This window comes from Pseudophryne corroboree, chromosome 4 (assembly GCF_028390025.1).
Source record: "Pseudophryne corroboree isolate aPseCor3 chromosome 4, aPseCor3.hap2, whole genome shotgun sequence".
In the NCBI taxonomy this organism is placed as follows: Eukaryota; Metazoa; Chordata; class Amphibia; order Anura; family Myobatrachidae; genus Pseudophryne; species Pseudophryne corroboree.
In genome coordinates, this window is record NC_086447.1 from 792,049,732 (window position 1) to 792,069,615 (window position 19,884).

A 19,884-nucleotide genomic window follows, 5' to 3' on the forward strand; every position below is an offset into this window, starting at 1 on the left:
CTGAACTGAGACTTTACCACAGTCTCAAGACTTATTGTAAGGATGGCTCTAAGCAGCTTATTAATACCCCTTTCACACCGCACAAATAACCCAGTATCGACCCGGCATATTGCCGGGTCAGCATGCGGTGTGAAAGGGGCATAGCCGAAATCCCGGGTCGCCTAACCCAGCAATTCAACCCGGGAATAAAGCAGTGTTATACCCAGGTTGAATACCGGGTCAGTGGCTGCGTAAACGGGCTCCCGGGTCGATGCGTCCCGGGACCCATTTACTACAGCAGGGAGAGGCGGCATGGAGATGAGCTCATCTCCCAGGGCCGCCTCCACATCCCGCTGCTATGGCAACCCGCCTGGCATATTGCCGGGTCGGGGCAGCAACGGCCAATGCCGGATCCCACCTGGGAAGGACCCGTTTCCAATTCCCGGGTGGGATCCGGCATTGGCGGTGTGAAAGGGGTATTACTTATACCTAACCAGGCAACATGTAGACTGGGTCATTTATAATGCAAATTATTAGCAAGAGTGGTAAATCATAGGTGCAGGGATTACCTCATGATGTAGGGGATGAAGGGGGCCAAACTCAGCGCAGAATAGGTTCCGTCCATGGGTGAGGGGTACAGCTTACTCAGGATGAGGAGAAGGAGGTACAAGCTGGGATGAAGCTTCGATTCCGTTGTGTCACTGAAAGACCATGGAAATAGATGTCACAATCACATGTTGAATAATGGGTATTCGTTTGCCATGGTCACATGATTTGACTACACAATGTAAAATAATATAAGCACAACTAAATCTACTTGTTTAAATGTCGCAACAAAAATTGGCCTTAGGTAGTCGGGCACGTACAGTAATACTTATTTTTTGGTTTTCCATCAAATGCCTGATGTATTGGACTGTACATGCCCTCTTGCAATTTAGACCAAATGTATTACTTTCTAACTTTCTTTTCAGCCTTACAGCAATGTGCTGCATGACACCGTTGTTTATTTTGCTGCCCTGGGATATGAAACAAAGCTGCTCTGTAGATACAACTGTACTCCACTCAGAGAGATCGGTGTCATGTGATGGGGCAACTGAAATAAACACAAAGCACAAAAGGAAGCAAAAATAAAAAATAAAAAAAAAATCAAAAGCAATACATATAGTAAAAACATGCTGTTGGGCATATACAAGTGAGTAAATTACTGTCAACTGGTAGAGGAAAGCCCTGTAAGCCATCATATACAGTGCAAGCCCTATACATACTTTCCTGCAACAAAAACTGAATTATACAGGATTCCGCCCTTTGTGGACTTCAGTATCCTGTAGTTTTCCAGTATACGTGACCTGTACTTCATCCACAGCTGAAGAGTCGCAGGATTGCCTACCTTTGTCTCAAATGGGACAAGAACATTTTGAAAAATACATTCTGCAGTCATAGTCCTGGTAACAATCCGTTCTCAAGGAAGCTTCCTGGGCCTCAGCAATAAGAAATACATTTACTTCTGGCCCTTCGGCTGCCCGTCTTATCCAGGTGTACTGGAGTGAAGGATTTGGACTGAATGGGCGATATTCAATTGCTTATCACTCCTGATCTCCCGTCTAAAGTAATGGGATATTTGGAGGGGGCGATATTCAATATATTTTTTTATCACGCTTGTTCCGCCCAGAGAGGTTGGGTTTAGCCACATAAAGCGGCTAAACCCTACAATACTAATGGGCGCAACACGAAAAGCCCCTTTTGAGTGCTCAAACAGGTCACTTATTTCATCTTGCCACCCCAGTGGGGTGCGAGCTGAAATGCCAGCGACGGCAGCTGATTGCACCCAAACAGAGCTACAATTGAATAGCTCTGTTGGGCGCCATCTACTGGCTGCTGGCGGTTCAACCATTTCAACCGCCCAATGACCTGCAATCAACACTGTACTGTTATGCCAGGAGAGCCCATCCAACTGAAAGCAAGAGTCTCCCTGGTGCAAAACCCTATTGGTTGCAGGAGATTTGAATAAATTAAAAACTTTTTCAACTCCTTAGCCAATGTTTTTTAATAGATCTGCATTAGTAATGTTAGTTGCATCTTGTTCGTCCATATAAGTGCAGTTTTCACCTTATAATTAAAGCCTTCAGATATATGTAATATATTTAAACATTGTTCATTTTTCAGGGAATGCAAATGCAAAACAGATGCAATAGATTAGACTTAACACAAAGTTATCAATGGCAGGCTGTACTCCGTAAACACACATTCAAATATTTTTTTTTATCCAAAACCAGCTGTAACATTTTCCATACATTAATCCCTAGATTACAGGAACAGTTTGACACTTAACTAGTTTAACCTATTAATATGATATCAGTTATGTAGAAGAAAACAAAATGGCAGATGTGTCATTGGTTTCTGTTTTCTTTTTTTGTCTGACATTTGCTCCAGAAACCTAAGACCGGGATATTTGTTTTACATTGAAGTTCACTGTTTGTTTTGCTCAGTCCCACATCCAGCCGTTTTCACACTTCTGAAACTATTTTTACTCTCTGAACTTAAAGTCATAAATCAGTCCTCCACCCTGTACTTACAAAAGATGCCTGCAATGGTGTTGACCTTCCTGACAGTCCCATTGGTTAATAAAGCTACCCCCCCAGCTGCCCGAGGGACTGGCATGCAGAACAGAAAATAATAACTGGAATACAAGCTGCCTTGTTCCAGAATCTGGAAATTTTGCAAGATATTTGTCACTACATGACGGCATCTGCAAGAAAGAAAAAATCTGTCCTGTCATTTCATGTTGGCTACCAAATTCCTCTATCCAGCAAGTGCAGTGATGTGGAAAATAAGCATGCTATGACAGAGTAGCCAGTCAGTGCTTCAGCTGAGAGACTGATAGGCTCTTTTACTGCAAGATAAGTGATGGCTGTTCAGTATGCAACATGCAAGGGCAGCTGATAGCTCCAGTAACCGTAACTAAGAAGCTTTCAACACCCCCCAATCCTTCACAACATGAAACCACAAACACCCTGATAAGACAGTCTGTCATAAAGTGCTCTCTCCTATTCTCATTTTATATCGGCTTTAACTCTCTCATGTCATTTTCCAGTAAATTCAAATATAAACAATATCTGAGGCCTCGTGATAAGAGCAACAACAAAAAAAATAAAAGCCCAAAAAAGTGGGAACTTTGCTCAAACTATGCTGTTTGCAGTGGTTCCCAAACCATACATCATTTGAATTGGTCTCCCACCACCAACCCGGGGAACCCCTGCAAGTGTCCTGAGGTACCCCAGGGTGCCACGGCACACAGTTTGATAACCACTGCTGTAAGGGAATGGGTGCAAATACATTTATTTTATTAGTTATTTATTTTGCATGGAGGTAAAATACTGCCTTGGTATGTAACATACAGATGCAAGGCAGCTCTGTTTTTACACCGACGTTAAGTATTGAGCTGGACACACTCTTCCCCAATATTTAAAGGCCATAAGTAACAGTCCGCAATTTGTGGGATCCAGTGCGATAGTCACTAAAGTTAAAGGAGCAATTAATTTTAAGGCAGAGGGGTCATGCCTGATATATATATATATAGTATATATATCACCACCTAAATGAAGTATTGTTATTATCCTTTATTTATATGGCGCCACAAGGGATCCAAAGCACCCATTACAGAGTACATAATCAAATGAGCAAACAAGAAAACAGCACTTACAGTTCAAGACAATATAGGACAGGTGTAGAAAACCCAGGGTTAGGTGCCATCAAAGGGAGTATGGAGTATAAGTGTAAGTAAGAAAAGGAAAGGCTCATGAGGAAAGAAGGCCCTGCTCTTGCGAGCTTACAATCTACAATAATATATACAGTATACACACACGATACATATATATATATATATATATATATATACACACACATACACACACACACACACACACACACACACACACACACACCAGATACCCAATTGCGCTAGAGGTGAGTTAAAAGCAGCACCTCTGGATGAGTCTCCCGCTAGCAGAGACTCAGAGATCAAACAAAACACAAATCTGAGGGCGCTAATGATAGTTTCCTATACAATTACACTATCTCAATGATAATATAAATAACATAAAATGTATTGTGAAACATAAAAACATAACAATGGATACTGATAAAATGTACTGACAATTTCGTACAGAATGGCACACACATATACTGTATATAAATATATGGTTTCACAAAAAGGGACTGAAGGTCATTCCAGTTGACTATAACAGATTGATCAAGTTGTGATACAAATAGCAAAAGCACAATGGACCCAACGCATTTCGTCCCGAAGGACTTCCTCAGGGGTACAGTATCAAAAATTAAGAAAACATGATATACAGGAATTAATCACTAGAAGTGCCAGCTTGGAGAAATCTGGAAACAGATTGGTTTTACGCACATGGAAAATCTGAAATAGCTGTCGAACAGAGATTCTTCTATTGAAAATTATCCTTAAAAAGGAGTAAGTAGTGTAAAATGAGTATGACCAACATCAAAGTTGGACTCAACTGGTGCCTATTTGAGAGTTGACAGGATCAGTAAAAGTAAATGGCTACAATTCAGCAGCCGCTGAAAATGTGCGCTACTCCACGAGGCATATAAAGAAGACTGAAATTCTGGGGTAACAGGGGGGAGGGGAGCTTAGAATTTAAAGCTATAGTACAGTTTATGTGCCAACTCCTCCAGTCAACCTGCAATCCCATGGTCCAGTGTTCCCCAGCTTTGCTGAAAGAGAAATGTCTAATATTTATTTGCAAGATTCTTTCCCCAAGGTTGGATACTTCTCCCACTCGATGAGCAAATGCAATGACATCACTGCACAATGTCACTATTCACAACACCACACAGCAGAAATGGGGCCATAGTTATGAATAAAGTAAATAAGCTGTCCCTCTTCAACAGGGAAATAATGGTGTGTGCCTAGACCTCTCAGAAGAGTAGGTAAGTACGGTCTGTGCACTTAAGGCCCATTGTACCGCACAACTCACCATACACGTACAAAGGCAAACAAAGAGCCCAAACCTGCTATATGTCTAGATAATCAGGCTGGGGAATAGATATTAGCAACCAAATATGGGATTACCTGATAAATACTGGGATGTGAAAAGAAGGAACATTACACTAAATCAAGAAGCCACAAAACTTTGATCAATAAATCTGTGCTAAAGCAGGGCAGAGGCAACATCGTAGCAATCTCTCTTTGGTCACATACGCAAAACAGTTACCAATAATTAATGCAGAATCACTGTATGTCACTGAATACATTTAGTTAGTTATTCAATAGAAAATGCTATTAGAAATAAACACGTGGGCAGCAAAGACAGCACATAATGTCGAAAACAGCAATGTATAATCTGATTCTTTTAATAGTACACCAATTGCCTTTCAAAGAACACAAAACTTGCTGCAGCACTGCTCACAAAATCCATTTATAAAGCAATTTAACATGGAACGTAATGAAAAGCCTCCTGGAGAATGGTTTAGAAACAAAACACATGACTAGCCCAGGCCTGCCAGTCTGTTTACGGGGGGTCACTGTATTCAAGTAGAAATCTGACTGAAGAAACATGCTAGGCTATTCTACAACTCAAATTTACAGATATAGGGGTATATGCAATTGGCGGCGAATCGCGGCAATTTTTCGCCCTTTTTTTAATTCGACACAATTCGACCGTCGAATTCCGGCAGGTGGGTGCCGGAATTCAACATATTCAATAAAAACGGATTCGACAGTCCCACTGTCGAAAAACGGCCAATTTGACGGATTTTGATTAGATTTTAAAAAATGTTAAAAAAAACGGGGAAAAACTGTAAAAAACCCGAAAAAAAATTGCGTGGGGTCCCCCCTACTAAGCATAAACAGCCTCGGGCTCTTCGAGCCGGTCCTGGTTCTAAAAATCCGGGGGGAAAACTGACAGGGGATCCCCCGTATTTTTAAAACCAACAACGGGCTCTGCGCCTGGTGCTGGTGCAAAAAATACGGGGGACAAAAAGAGTAGGGGTCCCCCGTATTTTTTACACCAGCATCGGGCTCCACTAGCTGGGTAGATAATGCCACAGCCGGGAGTCACTTTTATACAGCGCCCTGCGGCCGTGGCATTAAATACGCAACTAGTCACCCCTGGCCGGGGTACCCTGGAGGAGTGGGGACCCCTTCAATCAAGGGGTCCCCCCCTCCAGCCACCCAAGGGCCAGGGGTGAAGCCCGAGGCTGTCCCCCCATCCAAGGGCTGCGGATGGGGGGCTGATAGCCTTTGGAAAAATGAAAGAATATTGTTTTTTCCAGTAGTACTACAAGTCCCAGTAAGCCTCCCCCGCAAGCTGGTACTTGGAGAACCACAAGTACCAGCATGTGGGAGAAAAACGGGCCCGCTGGTACCTGTAGTTCTACTGGAAAAAAAATACCCAAATAAAAACAGGACACAGACACCATGAAAGTAAAAGTTTATTTCATACATGCCGACACACACATACTTACCTATGTTGACCCGCTGACTGCCACGTCTCCAATGTCGCCGACGTTCCGGGGTACCTTTGAATAAAATTATACTCACCTGATCCAGTGTCCTGTGGTCTTTTATTATAATCCACGTACTTGGCAAAAAAAAAAAAAACGAACACCCGGACCAGGCGGACTGAAAGGGGTCCCATGTTTACACATGGGACCCCTTTCCCCGAATGCAGAGACCCCCCGTGACTCCTGTCACAGAAAGGTCCCTTCAGCCAATCAGGAAGCGCCACTTCGTGGCACTCACCTGATTGGCTCTGCGCGTCTAAGCTCAGACGCGCATTGCACAGCCCCCTCCATTACTTTCAATGGTGGGAACTTTGCGGTCAGCGGTGAGGTCACCGGTAACCCCACCGCTGACCGCAAAGTTCCCACCATTGAAACTAATGGAGGGAGCTGAGCGATGCGCTGTCTGCCAGCTCAGACGCGCATACAGCCAATCAGGAGAGTGCCACGAAGTGGCGCTTCCTGATTGGCTGAAGGGACCTTTCTGTGACATTCGGGGAAAGGGGTCCCATGTGTAAACATGGGACCCCTTTCAGTCCGCCTGGTCCGGGTGTTCGGTTTTTTTTTTGCCAAGTACGTGGATTACAATAAAAGACCACAGGACACTGGATCAGGTGAGTATAATTTTATTTTCAGGTACACCGTGGATTCTACTTGGACAAGTGGACAGAGGTCGGCGTGTGAACATAGGTAAGTATGTGTGTGTCGACATGTGTGAAATAAAGTTTTACTCTCACGGTGTGCGTGTCCTGTTCTTATTTGGGTATTTTTTTTCCAGTAGAACTACAGGTACCAGCGGGCCCGTTTTTCTCCCGCATGCTGGTACTTGTGGTTCTCCAAGTACCAGCTTGCGGGGGAGGCTTGCTGGGACTTGTAGTACTACTGGGAAAAAAAACAATATTCTTTCATTTTTCCAAAGGCTATCAGCCCCCCATCCGCAGCCCTTGGATGGGGGGGGGACAGCCTCGGGCTTCACCCCTGGCCCTTGGGTGGCTGGAGGGGGGGGACCCCTTGATTGAAGGGGTCCCTACTCCTCCAGGGTACACCGGCCAGGGGTGACTAGTTGCGTATTTAATGCCACGGCCGCAGGGCGCTGTATAAAAGTGACCCCCGGCTGTGGCATTATCTACCCAGCTAGTGGAGCCCGATGCTGGTGTAAAAAATACGGGGGACCCCTACGCTTTTTGTCCCCCGTATTTTTTGCACCAGCACCAGGCGCAGAGCCCGGTGCTGGTTTTAAAAATACGGGGGATCCCATGTCAGTTTTCCCCCCGGATTTTTAGAACCAGGACCGGCTCGAAGAGCCAGAGGCTGGTTATGCTTAGGAGGGGGGAACCCACGCATTTTTCCCCCCAGATTTTTACCATTCCATAAAAAAAAATATATATATATATTTTTAAAAATATATAAATAATACTTGTGCCTCCAAAATAGACAAACCAAGTACCTAATCCCTTCTAATATAAATAGATATGCTATTACCAATTAAAAAAACACAAAAAAAAACAAGTTTTTAAAAAATTTTATTAGATTCCGCCAGCAAAGTGTGGCGGAATGAAAATGACGAATTTACTGTCTAAAAGCACTGTTGTCGAATTTACAAACTTCAATTGAATATACTTTTGTCGAATTGCCGCATTTGTACCATTGCAGAAATGTCGAATTTGACAAATGTCGAATTTCAAAAAGTCGAATTTGGAAAGTCCGTTTTTTTGGCGAAAAGTACTGAATTGCATTGTCGAATTTTTTTTGGGGGGCGAAAATGTCCCGTTTTTCGACATTTTCGGGAATTCGACCGCAATTGCATATACCCCATAAAGTATTCATTCCTTACACATTAGAGAATGTAAGTTATTTGGGATTATTTATGCCCCTGCCAACAGAAATCAGGGCCTTTATTATTATGCTGCTGACATAATGAACTCTGACGGGGTTCCGGAATGAATGGTCGACAAAGTTAAGGTCGACACTCATTAGGTCGACCACTATTGGTCGATACTGACATGGTCGACATGGACTAATTGTTGACACATGAAAGGTCGATACATGAAAAAAGTCGACATGAGTTGTTTGTTTTTTTTTACTTTTTTTGGTGTCATTTTCTGCGTAAAGTGACGGGGAACCCCAATTAGTGCACCGCGTCCCCTCGCTCGCCATGCTTTGGGCAAGGTTACCGTTCCCAATCATAGTCCACGTGGATCGTAAAGTATGAAAAAAGTAAAAAAAACTCATGTAGACCTTTTAATGTGTCGACCATTAGTCCACGTCGACCATGTAAATGTCGACCAATAGTGGTCGACCTGAGTGTCAACCTTGACATTGTCGATCATCTGACCGGATACCCTCTAACGGACCTTTCTGGTCCTGCTTTGAAGAACAGGATGAGGATTAAATAATCAAATTTCTTCTCCCACTTGGCAAATTCAGTTGTATCTGAAGTGAGACCTTCCTCATAATTGCAATTTTGTACACTTGTGCCACCTCTCTTTTTGTGGTAATGGATTGTAAAAGACTCTAATCAACAACATAATCATTGGAGGAGGCAGCCATTTTCAACCGTAATCACATACATGAAAACAGGAAGACATAGGAATTCAATTGTCTATCGCGTCTGATCTCACGTCTAAAGTGACAGGAGATCGGGGGGAGCTGAGGAGGTGGTATTATTTATCTCGCCCAGGGAGCCTTGTTTTAGCTGCTTAAAACGGCTAAGCCTGACCAAAGTGTCGGGCGCAATGTGAAAAGTGCCTTTTGGGCGCCCAAACGGTCACTTTTAACTCATTTCAGCCTGCCACCTCCGAAATGCAGGTGATGGCAGCTGTTCGCCACCAAACGGAGCAACAAATTAATTGCTCCATCGGGCACCCGGCACTGACAGCAGCCGGGAAATAGAATTTAATTCTGCCAATGGTGTCTTATTTTTCAAGTACTGTTTGAAGTTCAAGGAGGGCACCCATTGTAAATTTCGGTCGACTATTCTGATTGGAGATCACAGAAAGGACAATACAAGGATCGGGAAACAAAAAATCTCTGGAACCATATAGCCCACTATTAAAATGTTCACAAAGTGAACAATCATTTATAATTTGGAAGTAGAGATGAGCGGGTTCGGTTTTACTCGGATTTACTCGGTTCTCAAAACGGCATTTTATTGGCTCACGGATGTCTCGTGTTTTGAATAGCCAATAAAATGCCGTTTTGAAAAAGGAGTAAATCCGAAGTAAATCCGAGTAAAACCCGAACCCGCTCATCTCTATTTGGAAGGAATGCCCCAAGTTTTAAACCTCTGTCACTGACAGCTTGGATTATGTCCCAATTTTCCCAGTATTAACCAAACGTCTAGTGCAACTCACAAGTTGTTTACTGCATGCAGTTCTCACACATTTTCTAAGTCCCTGGACCATTTATGTCAAATTTTGTTGCACTATTAAAAATACTCATAATTATACATTATAACTATGTTTTCATGTGTAGTAAATATATCACGACTGGGTATGTAGTGCAAACAATACAGCACTGATCATAATGTGTTAAGATACAGCTGCCAAAATAATGTCATAACTAGCAATTATATACTAAGTGGCCACTTTATTAGGTACACCTGCATATTAATGCAAACATCTAATCAGCCAATCATGTGGCAGCAACTCCGCGTGGTCAAGAGTTCAAGTTGTTTTTCAGACCACTGTGCTCTTGTTCCTATTTATGGTATGTTTAGAATCACACTAACCAGACAATTTTAATGTAAGTATGTTTTACTATATTTACCTTCCCTTCCCTTACCTTCCCTTTTTTCTAGCACTTTTTTTCACCTCTTTTGCTGATATACTTTGTAAGGTCCCACGGATTCCTTGTGGCACCATATAAATAATACTGATGATGTTTACTTCCAGTTGGAAGAAAATACATACTTGTTCTCCGTGTATGTCACTGCTGTGTTATGGAGAGTAGTAAACTATTTCAGCACCTCTTAATACAGTCTTACTGACCCAAAGAGAATACATGATACTATGCTAATACAGCGTACACTTTCCTTTGCTTGATATAATGCCCTAGAGAATTAAATATATATTTTTTTAAAGGTCTATGTAGTTCATGTTGTAAATATACAGAGTTGATCCAAACTCAGCATTTCAGGAGCACATCTAATTGCACACATTTTACTCATTACAATTTGTGCAATTTACCCTTAGCCTAGTTTATGGGATCAAACCACAGTGTCATGACCACTGGGACATCCAGAGCCGTCATTTCTGGCAGTTTTCACCACCAGATAAGAATAATTCACTAGAGGAAAAAATTCCTCTGCTCTCAATCAACACAGTTCTTTTCTCTGAGACTGCTGGCTCTGTATAAAATACAGCATTCACCACAAAATAATAATCTTTCAAACCCTTGCCACTCTTTTACCCCGTCCTTATATCTCAGGATATTGTCTCACGTTACTGCAGGTCCTGCTCTCTCTGGAAGATCTGCTCCAAGCCTTTTATTCACATCATCACTGGCGATACCCTAGGCTTCTGGAGTCCATAGAAAAATGTATTCTGAGTATTTTAACAGTATCAGATCGCAACAGAAGATAGACCCCACATAACTAATATTATGTGAAACAAGTCGTATTAGTTTGAAATAATTTCTTAATTACCGTGAAGATTGACTATGGGAATGAAACCTAAATATCTTTAAAAGGGTCTAAATGTTTGTGAACTGCAATTGGAAAAAGTAACTTCATGGATTGAGTACTTTAAACAATGAAAATGCTATTGAAAGCCTATATGAAAAACTAGTAAGAATGTCCTCAGTACTCAGTCAGCAACCATTGCCATGATCAGTTTTCTCTAACAATGGACTGTACATAACCATACAAGAACAACTGTATATAAGGGACCCTGACTAGCTGTGAAATACCGCCGCCGGAAAACCAGCGCCACAGGATACTCTCCCCGCAAGGGGCTTTCTAGCGCTCGCCCCGCTGCCAGTATACTGGTGGCCGGGATGCTGCAGTCGGTATACTGATTACCGGTATCCCGGCCGCCGGTAATTCATACTGAACCAGTCCATAATATACATGTAGTAGACACCAACAGCCATCAACTACTACAGTGCCGCAATGTTAAGGAATATACAGTTTGAAGCAGTGGTGGCTCCAGAGGTGGAGCTGCAGTGCAGTCCAAAATTCAAATAGGGAAGCCACACCTACTGCCACCAACTGCCATTTCAAACTGACTCAATGGCAGTTGGTGTAGCTCCCCCATTTGAATTTTGGACTGCGCTGCAGCCCCACCTCTGGAGCCGCCACTGGTGAAGTATTGTGAACCTGTGAATAGTATGTTGAGGAGAGAGATACTGCCCTAAACTACTAGGTCACACTAGTGGTCTAAAAATACAAAGTAAAGAAAACAGAAAACGAAAATATGCCTCAAACGTGTAAGGATATATAGATTTGTGTGGGATGCGGTCCAGAGCCAGATTAAGAGTGAAGCCCTGGGGGTAAGTACCCCGGGCCCACCGCCGCCGTCGGCACCACAGATCAGATCTCTGGTCCGATCTGCAGTACTGCGCTTCCGGGAGCCAGTGCGGTGGCGCCACATGCAGGGCAGATGAGCGACGGCTGTCGCCGGCTCCCCGCGGCATTGAAAGGAGGCTGGCCGCTGGAGCCCCACAGCTGCAGGAGTGTGTGTACAAGGAAGAACAGCTGAGCCACGGCTCAGCTGTCCAATAATTTGAGGAGCAGCAGCCTGCGGCTCAGTCACTGGATGGGAGCGCAGGCTGCAGTGAACAAGGAGAACATCGCGTAGAGACAGCCAGCGCCCAACCAGCTCTGCTATTATACTGTACAGCCTACCAGGAGGAGACTAGAAAACACGTAAGGCTGTCTGTATTGGGTTCTGGGTCATTTTATATATATATATATATATATATATATATATATATATATGGGCTGGGTGTGTGTGACCGCCGGCGGAATCCCCGCTGTTCGGTGGCCAGCGGGGCGGCAGGCGCAACAAAGCCCCTTAAAGGCTCTCTGCGCACGCCACGCAGGGGGCTCGGTGGCTCGCTGCACTCGCCCCAGGTTCTATTCCCACTCCGACCAGCGGGATTTTCAGATTCAACCTACTTTACCTGGATGCCTTCACGTGGTGCATTTGCTTACACTCCTGTATGCATAGATAGATAGGGCGGCCCTCCCGGATATGAAAAAAAGTTAAAAAACTAGTGGTTTATTTGAACATTTTGGGGGATGATACCACATCATCAGTGCTGCTTGGTCCTGATGACGGGGTATCATCCCCCGAAACGTTGAAATAAAACACTCATTTTTTCAAATCCAGGAGTGCCACTCTTCACAAAACCCACGGATAGGAACATGCTATTGAAAGCACAGAGTTGTCATCCGAAATCTTTGATAAACGGCCTCCCGTACTCCCAGATGTTACGTATTCATCGTATTAATAGTGACAGGGAGATGTCGGAAATCCAAATTAATTTATTAATAAAAAAATTCTTGGACCGTGGTTATAGTAAAGATTTATTGGAGGCTGGTAAAATTAAAGTTTTATCTCTAGATAGAACCTCTCTAGTCAAAAATGTAACTACATCTTCTACATTGAACCCTATTAAAAGAAACAAGTTTGGGTGGGTCAATAAATTTAATTTGGCTTCCCCTACTATTAATAAAACAATTAAACAGTTATGGCCTATTGTACAAAGTGACGCTAAATTAAATCTTGCTAATTATGACGTGATGTCTTGCTACTCTCGGGGACGCAATTTAAAGGATATCTTGGTAAAAACAGATACATCCACTTTTGGCAATATTAATCGCCCCTTTTTTGGTAAGACACGCACGGGCTGTTTTAAATGTACATGCACTACCTGCCAGTTCCTTCTTACTGGTGATACATATAAACATCCCCATTCGGGTAAAACTTATAAAATTCTTCACCATTTTAACTGTAATTCGTCATTTGTAGTCTACCAAATTATCTGCCCTTGCGGCTTGAGTTATATCGGTAAAACCGAGAGTAAGTTTAAAGAGCGTATGGGTAACCATAGGAGTGCCATTCGAGCTGCCATTAATTCTGGTTCAAGCGACCAACCGGTCGCCCGTCATTTTGTGGAATCTCACCATTCTTCGTCTAGCTTAAGATACCGGATGATCGATACTGTCCCCTTAAGTGTACGAGGGGGGGACCGTTCCTTGCGTCTGCTGAGATGCGAGGCACGGTGGATTTATAGGCTAAATGTAATTTCCCCTAATGGGTTAAACGAAAGTATTGCCTTTTCTAGTTTACGCTGAAATTAGTTATTCTGCTGGTTTATATCTCTCATGTTCCTGGCATTTATGTAAGAAACAGTGAGTTATTGTTATTTACGATTGCATGATCTGTTATAACTGTATTTGAAAGTACTGATTTTGTTTATTGTATTGTAGTATCTTTCAGCCTGCTTCCGTTTTCGGGTTGCCAAGGTAGCAGCACACATAGTAGAATGCGTCTCACAGGTGATGTCAGTGTATGTGCGGCGACGGGGCGGGTGCTCAGTCCCAGCCCGGGAACCGCTGTTTTCTTGTTTGGTGGGCACTATAAAGGTATGTGTTTTACTACATGTTGTAATCCTGATGACAATATTTTCAGATACAGTATTGAAACGTTGATGATTAATACAGCCTCCGCCTGTTATTTTCGTTGCTTTCTTGCCTGAGTGCCGCACCTGCGCTTGTCTTATATTCCTTATTTGTGAGGGCACCGGCTCAAGTTTATATCTAAGCGGGGAGTGCTGGACCTTGGATTTTCTTTATATATATATATATATATATATATATATTATTATCCTTTATTTATATGGCGCCACAAGGGTTCCGCAGCGCCCAATTACAGAGTACATAAACAAATAATCAACTAGGAAAACAGCAACTTACAGTTGGCTACAATATAGGACAAGTACAGGGTAAATAAACATAGCTACTTCAGCAGATGACACTGGAATAAGTATCAGGTGGCAGAAGACTGCTGGATTTGGTGCAGCTGAAGATTATTAAAGTAAGAAAAGGGTAAGCACATGAGGGAAGAGGGCCCTGCTCGTGAGAGCTTACATTCTAAAGGGGAGGGGTAGACAGACAGGGGTGACACAATAGGGGTACATAGAGAGTGTAGAACAGAGGGTTAGGATGAGATTTGGCTGGGTTTGGTGAAGAAGTGGGTCTTGAGAGAGAGATATATATATGTATGTATGTATGTATGTATGTATGTATGTATAGACACATTTATGTTATAATATATATTCATGCATAATAATTTGTGTTTATAAGTCTTATAAAATAAGAATTTACTTACCGATAATTCTATTTCTCATAGTCCGTAGTGGATGCTGGGGACTCCGAAAGGACCATGGGGAATAGCGGCTCCGCAGGAGACTGGGCACAAAAGTAAAAATAAGAATTTACTTACCGATAATTCTATTTCTCGGAGTCCGTAGTGGATGCTGGGGTTCCTGAAAGGACCATGGGGAATAGCGGCTCCGCAGGAGACAGGGCACAAAAAAGTAAAGCTTTTACCAGATCAGGTGGTGTGCACTGGCTCCTCCCCCTATGACCCTCCTCCAGACTCCAGTTAGGTACTGTGCCCGGACGAGCGTACACAATAAGGGAGGCAATTTGAATCCCGGGTAAGACTCATACCAGCCACACCAATCACACCGTACAACTTGTGATCTAAACCCAGTTAACAGTATGATAACAGAAAGAGCCTCTTAAAGATGGCTCCTTAACAATATAACCCGAATTTGTTAACAATAACTATGTACAGTATTGCAGATAAGCCGCACTTGGGATGGGCGCCCAGCATCCACTACGGACTCCGAGAAATAGAATTATCGGTAAGTAAATTCTTATTTTCTCTATCGTCCTAAGTGGATGCTGGGGTTCCTGAAAGGACCATGGGGATTATACCAAAGCTCCCAAACGGGCGGGAGAGTGCGGATGACTCTGCAGCACCGAATGAGAGAATTCCAAGTCCTCTTTTGCCAGGGTATCAAATTTGTAGAATTTTACAAACGTGTTTTCCCCCGACTACGTAGCTGCTCGACAGAATTGTAATGCCGAGACCCCTCGGGCAGCCGCCCAAGATGAGCCCACCTTCCTTGTGGAATGGGCCTTAACAGATTTAGGCTGTGGCAGGCCTGCCACAGAATGAGCAAGTTGAATTGTGTTACAAATCCAACGAGCAATCGTCTGCTTAGAAGCAGGGGCACCCAACTTGTTGGGTGCATATAGTATCAACAGCGAGTCAGATTTTCTGACTTCAGCCGTCCTTGAAATGTATATTTTTAAGGCTCTGACAACGTCCAACAACTTGGAGTCCTCCAAGTCGCCAGTGGCCGCAGGCACCACAATAGGTTGGTTCAGGTGAAACGCTGATACCACCTTAGGGAGAAAATGCGGACGAGTCCTCAGTTCTGCCCTATCCGAATGGAAGATTAGATAAGGGCTTTTATAAGATAAAGCCGCCAATTTAGATACTCTCCTGGCGGAAGCCAGGGCCAGTAACATAGTCACTTTCCATGTGAGATATTTAAAATCCACCTTTTTCAATGGTTCAAACCAATGGGATTTGAGGAAATCTAAAACTACATTTAGATCCCACGGTGCCACCGGAGGCACCACAGGAGGCTGTATATGCAGTACTCCTTTAACAAAAGTCTGTACCTCAGGAACTGAGGCCAATTCTTTTTGGAAGAATATTGACAGGGCCGAAATTTGAACCTTAATAGATCTCAATTTGAGACCCATAGACAATCCTGATTGTAGGAAATGTAGGAAACGACCCAGTTGAAATTCCTCCGTCGGAACACTCCGATCCTCGCACCACGCGACATATTTTCGCCAAATGCGGTGATAATGTTTCGCGGTGACTTCCTTCCTTGCCTTAATCAAGGTAGGAATGACTTCTTCTGGAATGCCTTTCCCTTTTAGGATCTGGCGTTCAACCGCCATGCCGTCAAACGCAGCCGCGGTAAGTTTTGAAAGAGACAGGGACCCTGTTGTAGCAGGTCCCTTCTCAGAAGTAGAGGGCACGGGTCGTCCGTGACCAACTCTTGAAGTTCCGGGTACCAAGTCCTTCTTGGCCAATCCGGAGCCACTAGTATTGTTCTTACTCCTCCTCACCGTATAATCTTCAATACCTTTGGTATGAGAGGCAGAGGAGGAAACACATATACTGATTTGTACACCCAAGGTGTTACCAGTGCGTCCACAGCTATTGCCTGTGGATCTCTTGACCTGGCGCAATACTTGTCCAGTTTCTTGTTGAGGCGAGACGCCATCATGTCTACCATTGGTCTTTCCCAACAGTTTATTAGCATGTGGAAGACTTCTGGATGAAGACCCCCCTCTCCCGGGTGAATATCGTGTCTGCTGAGGAAGTCTGCTTCCCAGTTGTCCACGCCCGGGAAGAACACTGCTGACAGTGCTATTACGTGATTCTCCGCCCAGCGAAGAATCTTGGCAGCTTCTGCCATTGCACTCCTGCTTCTTGTGCCGCCCTGTCTGTTTACATGGGCGACCGCCGTGATGTTGTCCGACTGAATCAACACCGGTTTTCCTTGCAGGAGTGGTTCCGCCTGGCTTAGAGCATTTTAGATTGCTCTTAGTACCAGAATGTTTATGTGAAGAGACTTTTCCAGGTTCGTCCATACCCCCTGGAAGTTTCTTCCTTGTGTGACTGCTCCCCAACCTCTCAGGCTGGCGTCCGTGGTCACCAGGATCAAATCCTGTATGCCGAATCTGCGGCCCTCCAATAGATGAGCCTTTTGCAACCACCACAGAAGATATACCCTTGTCCTTGGCGACAGGGTTATTCGCAGGTGCATCTGAGGATGCGACCCTGACCATTTGTCCAACAGATCCCTTTGGAAAATTCTTGCATGGAATCTGCCGAATGGAATTGCTTCGTAAAAAGCCACCATTTTTCCCAGGACTCTTGTGCATTGATGTACAGACACCTTTCCTGGTTTTAGGAGGTTCCTGACAGGTCGGAAAACTCCTTGGCTTTTTCCTCGGGAAGAAAAACCTTTTTCTGAACCGTGTCCAGAATCATCCCTAGGAACAGCAGACGTATCGTCGGAAAACAGCTGCGATTCTTGGAATATTTAGAATCCAGTCGTGCCGTCGAAGAACTACTTTAGATAGTGCTCTTCCGACCTCCAACTGTTCTCTGGAACTTGCCCTTTTTAGGTCGTGCAAGTAAGGGATAATTTAGATGCCTTTTTTCTTTGAAGAAACATCTTTTCGGCCATAACTTGGTAAAAAGGCCCGGGGTGCCGTGGATAATTCAAACGGCATCGTCTGAAACTGATATTGACAGTTCTGTACCACGAACCAGAGGTACCCTTGATGAGAAGGACAAAATTTGGACATGGAGGTAATCCTTGATGTCCAGGGACACCATATAGTCCCCTTTTTTCCGGTTCGCTATCACTGCTCTGAGTGACTTTATCTCGATTTGAACCTTTTATGTAAGTGTTCAAAACATTTTAGATTTAGACTATGTGTCACCAAGCCGTCTGGCTTCAGTACCACAATATAGTGTGGAAAAATAATACCCTTTTCCTTGTCGTAGGAGGGGTACTTTGATTATCACCTGCTGGATATACCGCTTGTGAATTGTTTCCAATGCTGCCTCCCTGTCGGAGGGAGCCGTTGGTAAAGCAGACTTCAGGAACCTGCGAGGAGAAGATGTCTCGACTCTCCAATCTTTACCCCTGGGATAATACTCGTACGATCTAGGGGTCAACTTGCGAGTGATCCCACTGCGCCCTGAGACTCTTGAGACTACCCCCCCACCTTGAGTCCGCTTGCACGGCCCCAGCGTCATGCTGAGGACTTGGCAGACGCGGTGGAGGGCTTCTTTTCCTGGGAAAGGGCTGCCTGCTGCAGTCTACTTCCCTTACCTCTATGTCTGGGCAGATATGACTGGCCTTTTGCCTGCATGCCCTCATGGGAAAGGAAAGATTGAGGCTGAAAAGACGGTGTCTTTTTTAGCTGAGATGTAACTTGGGGTAAAAAAGGTTGGATTTCCCAGCTGTTGCTGTGGTCCCCAGGTCCGATGGACCGACCCCCAAATAACTCCTTCCCTTTATACAGCAATACTTCCATCTGCCGTATGGGATCTGTATCACCTGACCACTGTCGTGTCCCTGACATCTTCTGGGAGATATGGACAACGCACTTATCTTGATGCCAGAGAGCAAATATCCCTCTGTGCATCTCACATACATATATATAGAATGCATCCTATTAAATGCTCTACATGAATAAAATATTTTCAGTCAGGGAATCCGACCAAGCCAACCCAGCACTGCATCTCCAGGCTGATGGCGATCGCTGGTCGCAGTATAACCACCGTATGTGTGTATATACTTTTTAGGATATTTTTCCAGCTTCCTATCAGCTGGCTCCTTGAGGGCGGCCGTATCTGGAGACGGTAACGCCACTTGATAAGCGTGTGAGCGCCTTATCACCCTAAGGGGTGTTTCCCAACGTACCCTAATTTCTGGCGGGAAAGGGTATAACGCCAATATTTGCTATCGGGGTAACCCTACGCATCATCACACACTTCATTTTATTTTATCTGATTCAGGAAAAACTACAGGTAGTTTTTTCCACTCCCACATAATACCCTTTCTTGTGGTACTTGTAGTATCAGAAACACGTAACACCTCCTTCATTGCCCTTAACGTGTGGCCCTAATGAGAAATACGTTTGTTTATTCACCGTCGACACTGTATTCAGTGTCCGTGTCTGTGTCTGTGTCGACCGACTGAGGTAAATGGGCGTTTTTAAAACCCCTGACGGTGTTTCTGAGCCGCCTGGACCGGTCCTAATAGATTGTCGGCCGTCTCATGTCGTCAACCGACCTTGCAGCGTGTTGACATTCTCACGTAATTCTCTAAATAAGCCATCCATTCCGGTGTCGACTCCCTAGAGAGTGACATCACCATTACAGGCAATTTCTCCGCCTCCTCACCAACATCGTCCTCATACATGTCGACACACACGTGCCGACACACAGCACACACACCGGGAATGCTCTGACAGAGGACAGGACCCACTAGCCCTTTGGGGAGACAGAGGGAGAGTCTGCCAGCACACACCAAAAACGCTATAATTATATAGGGACAACCTTATATAAGTGTTTCTCCCTTATAGCATCTTTTATATATATACAATATCGCCAAAATCAGTGCCCCCCCTCTCTGTTTTAACCCTGTTTCTGTAGTGCAGTGCAGGGGAGAGCCTGGGAGCCTTCTCTCCAGCTTTTCTGTGAGAGAAAATGGCGCTGTGTGCTGAGGAGATAGGCCCCGCCCCTTTTACGGCGG

General features: G+C 44.2%; 1 protein-coding gene across 5 annotated transcripts in view; it reads right to left on the reverse strand.

Moving 5' to 3' along the window:
* Positions 1–19,884, reverse strand: part of THADA (THADA armadillo repeat containing) — a 1,252,206-nt gene that overhangs the window by 579,403 nt on the left and 652,919 nt on the right. For all 5 annotated transcript variants that reach the window (XM_063918333.1, XM_063918332.1, XM_063918334.1 and 2 more), the window contains exon 28: positions 549–680. In XM_063918333.1, the coding sequence (XP_063774403.1) occupies positions 549–680 (132 nt within the window). The remainder of the gene's footprint in view (positions 1–548; positions 681–19,884) is intronic.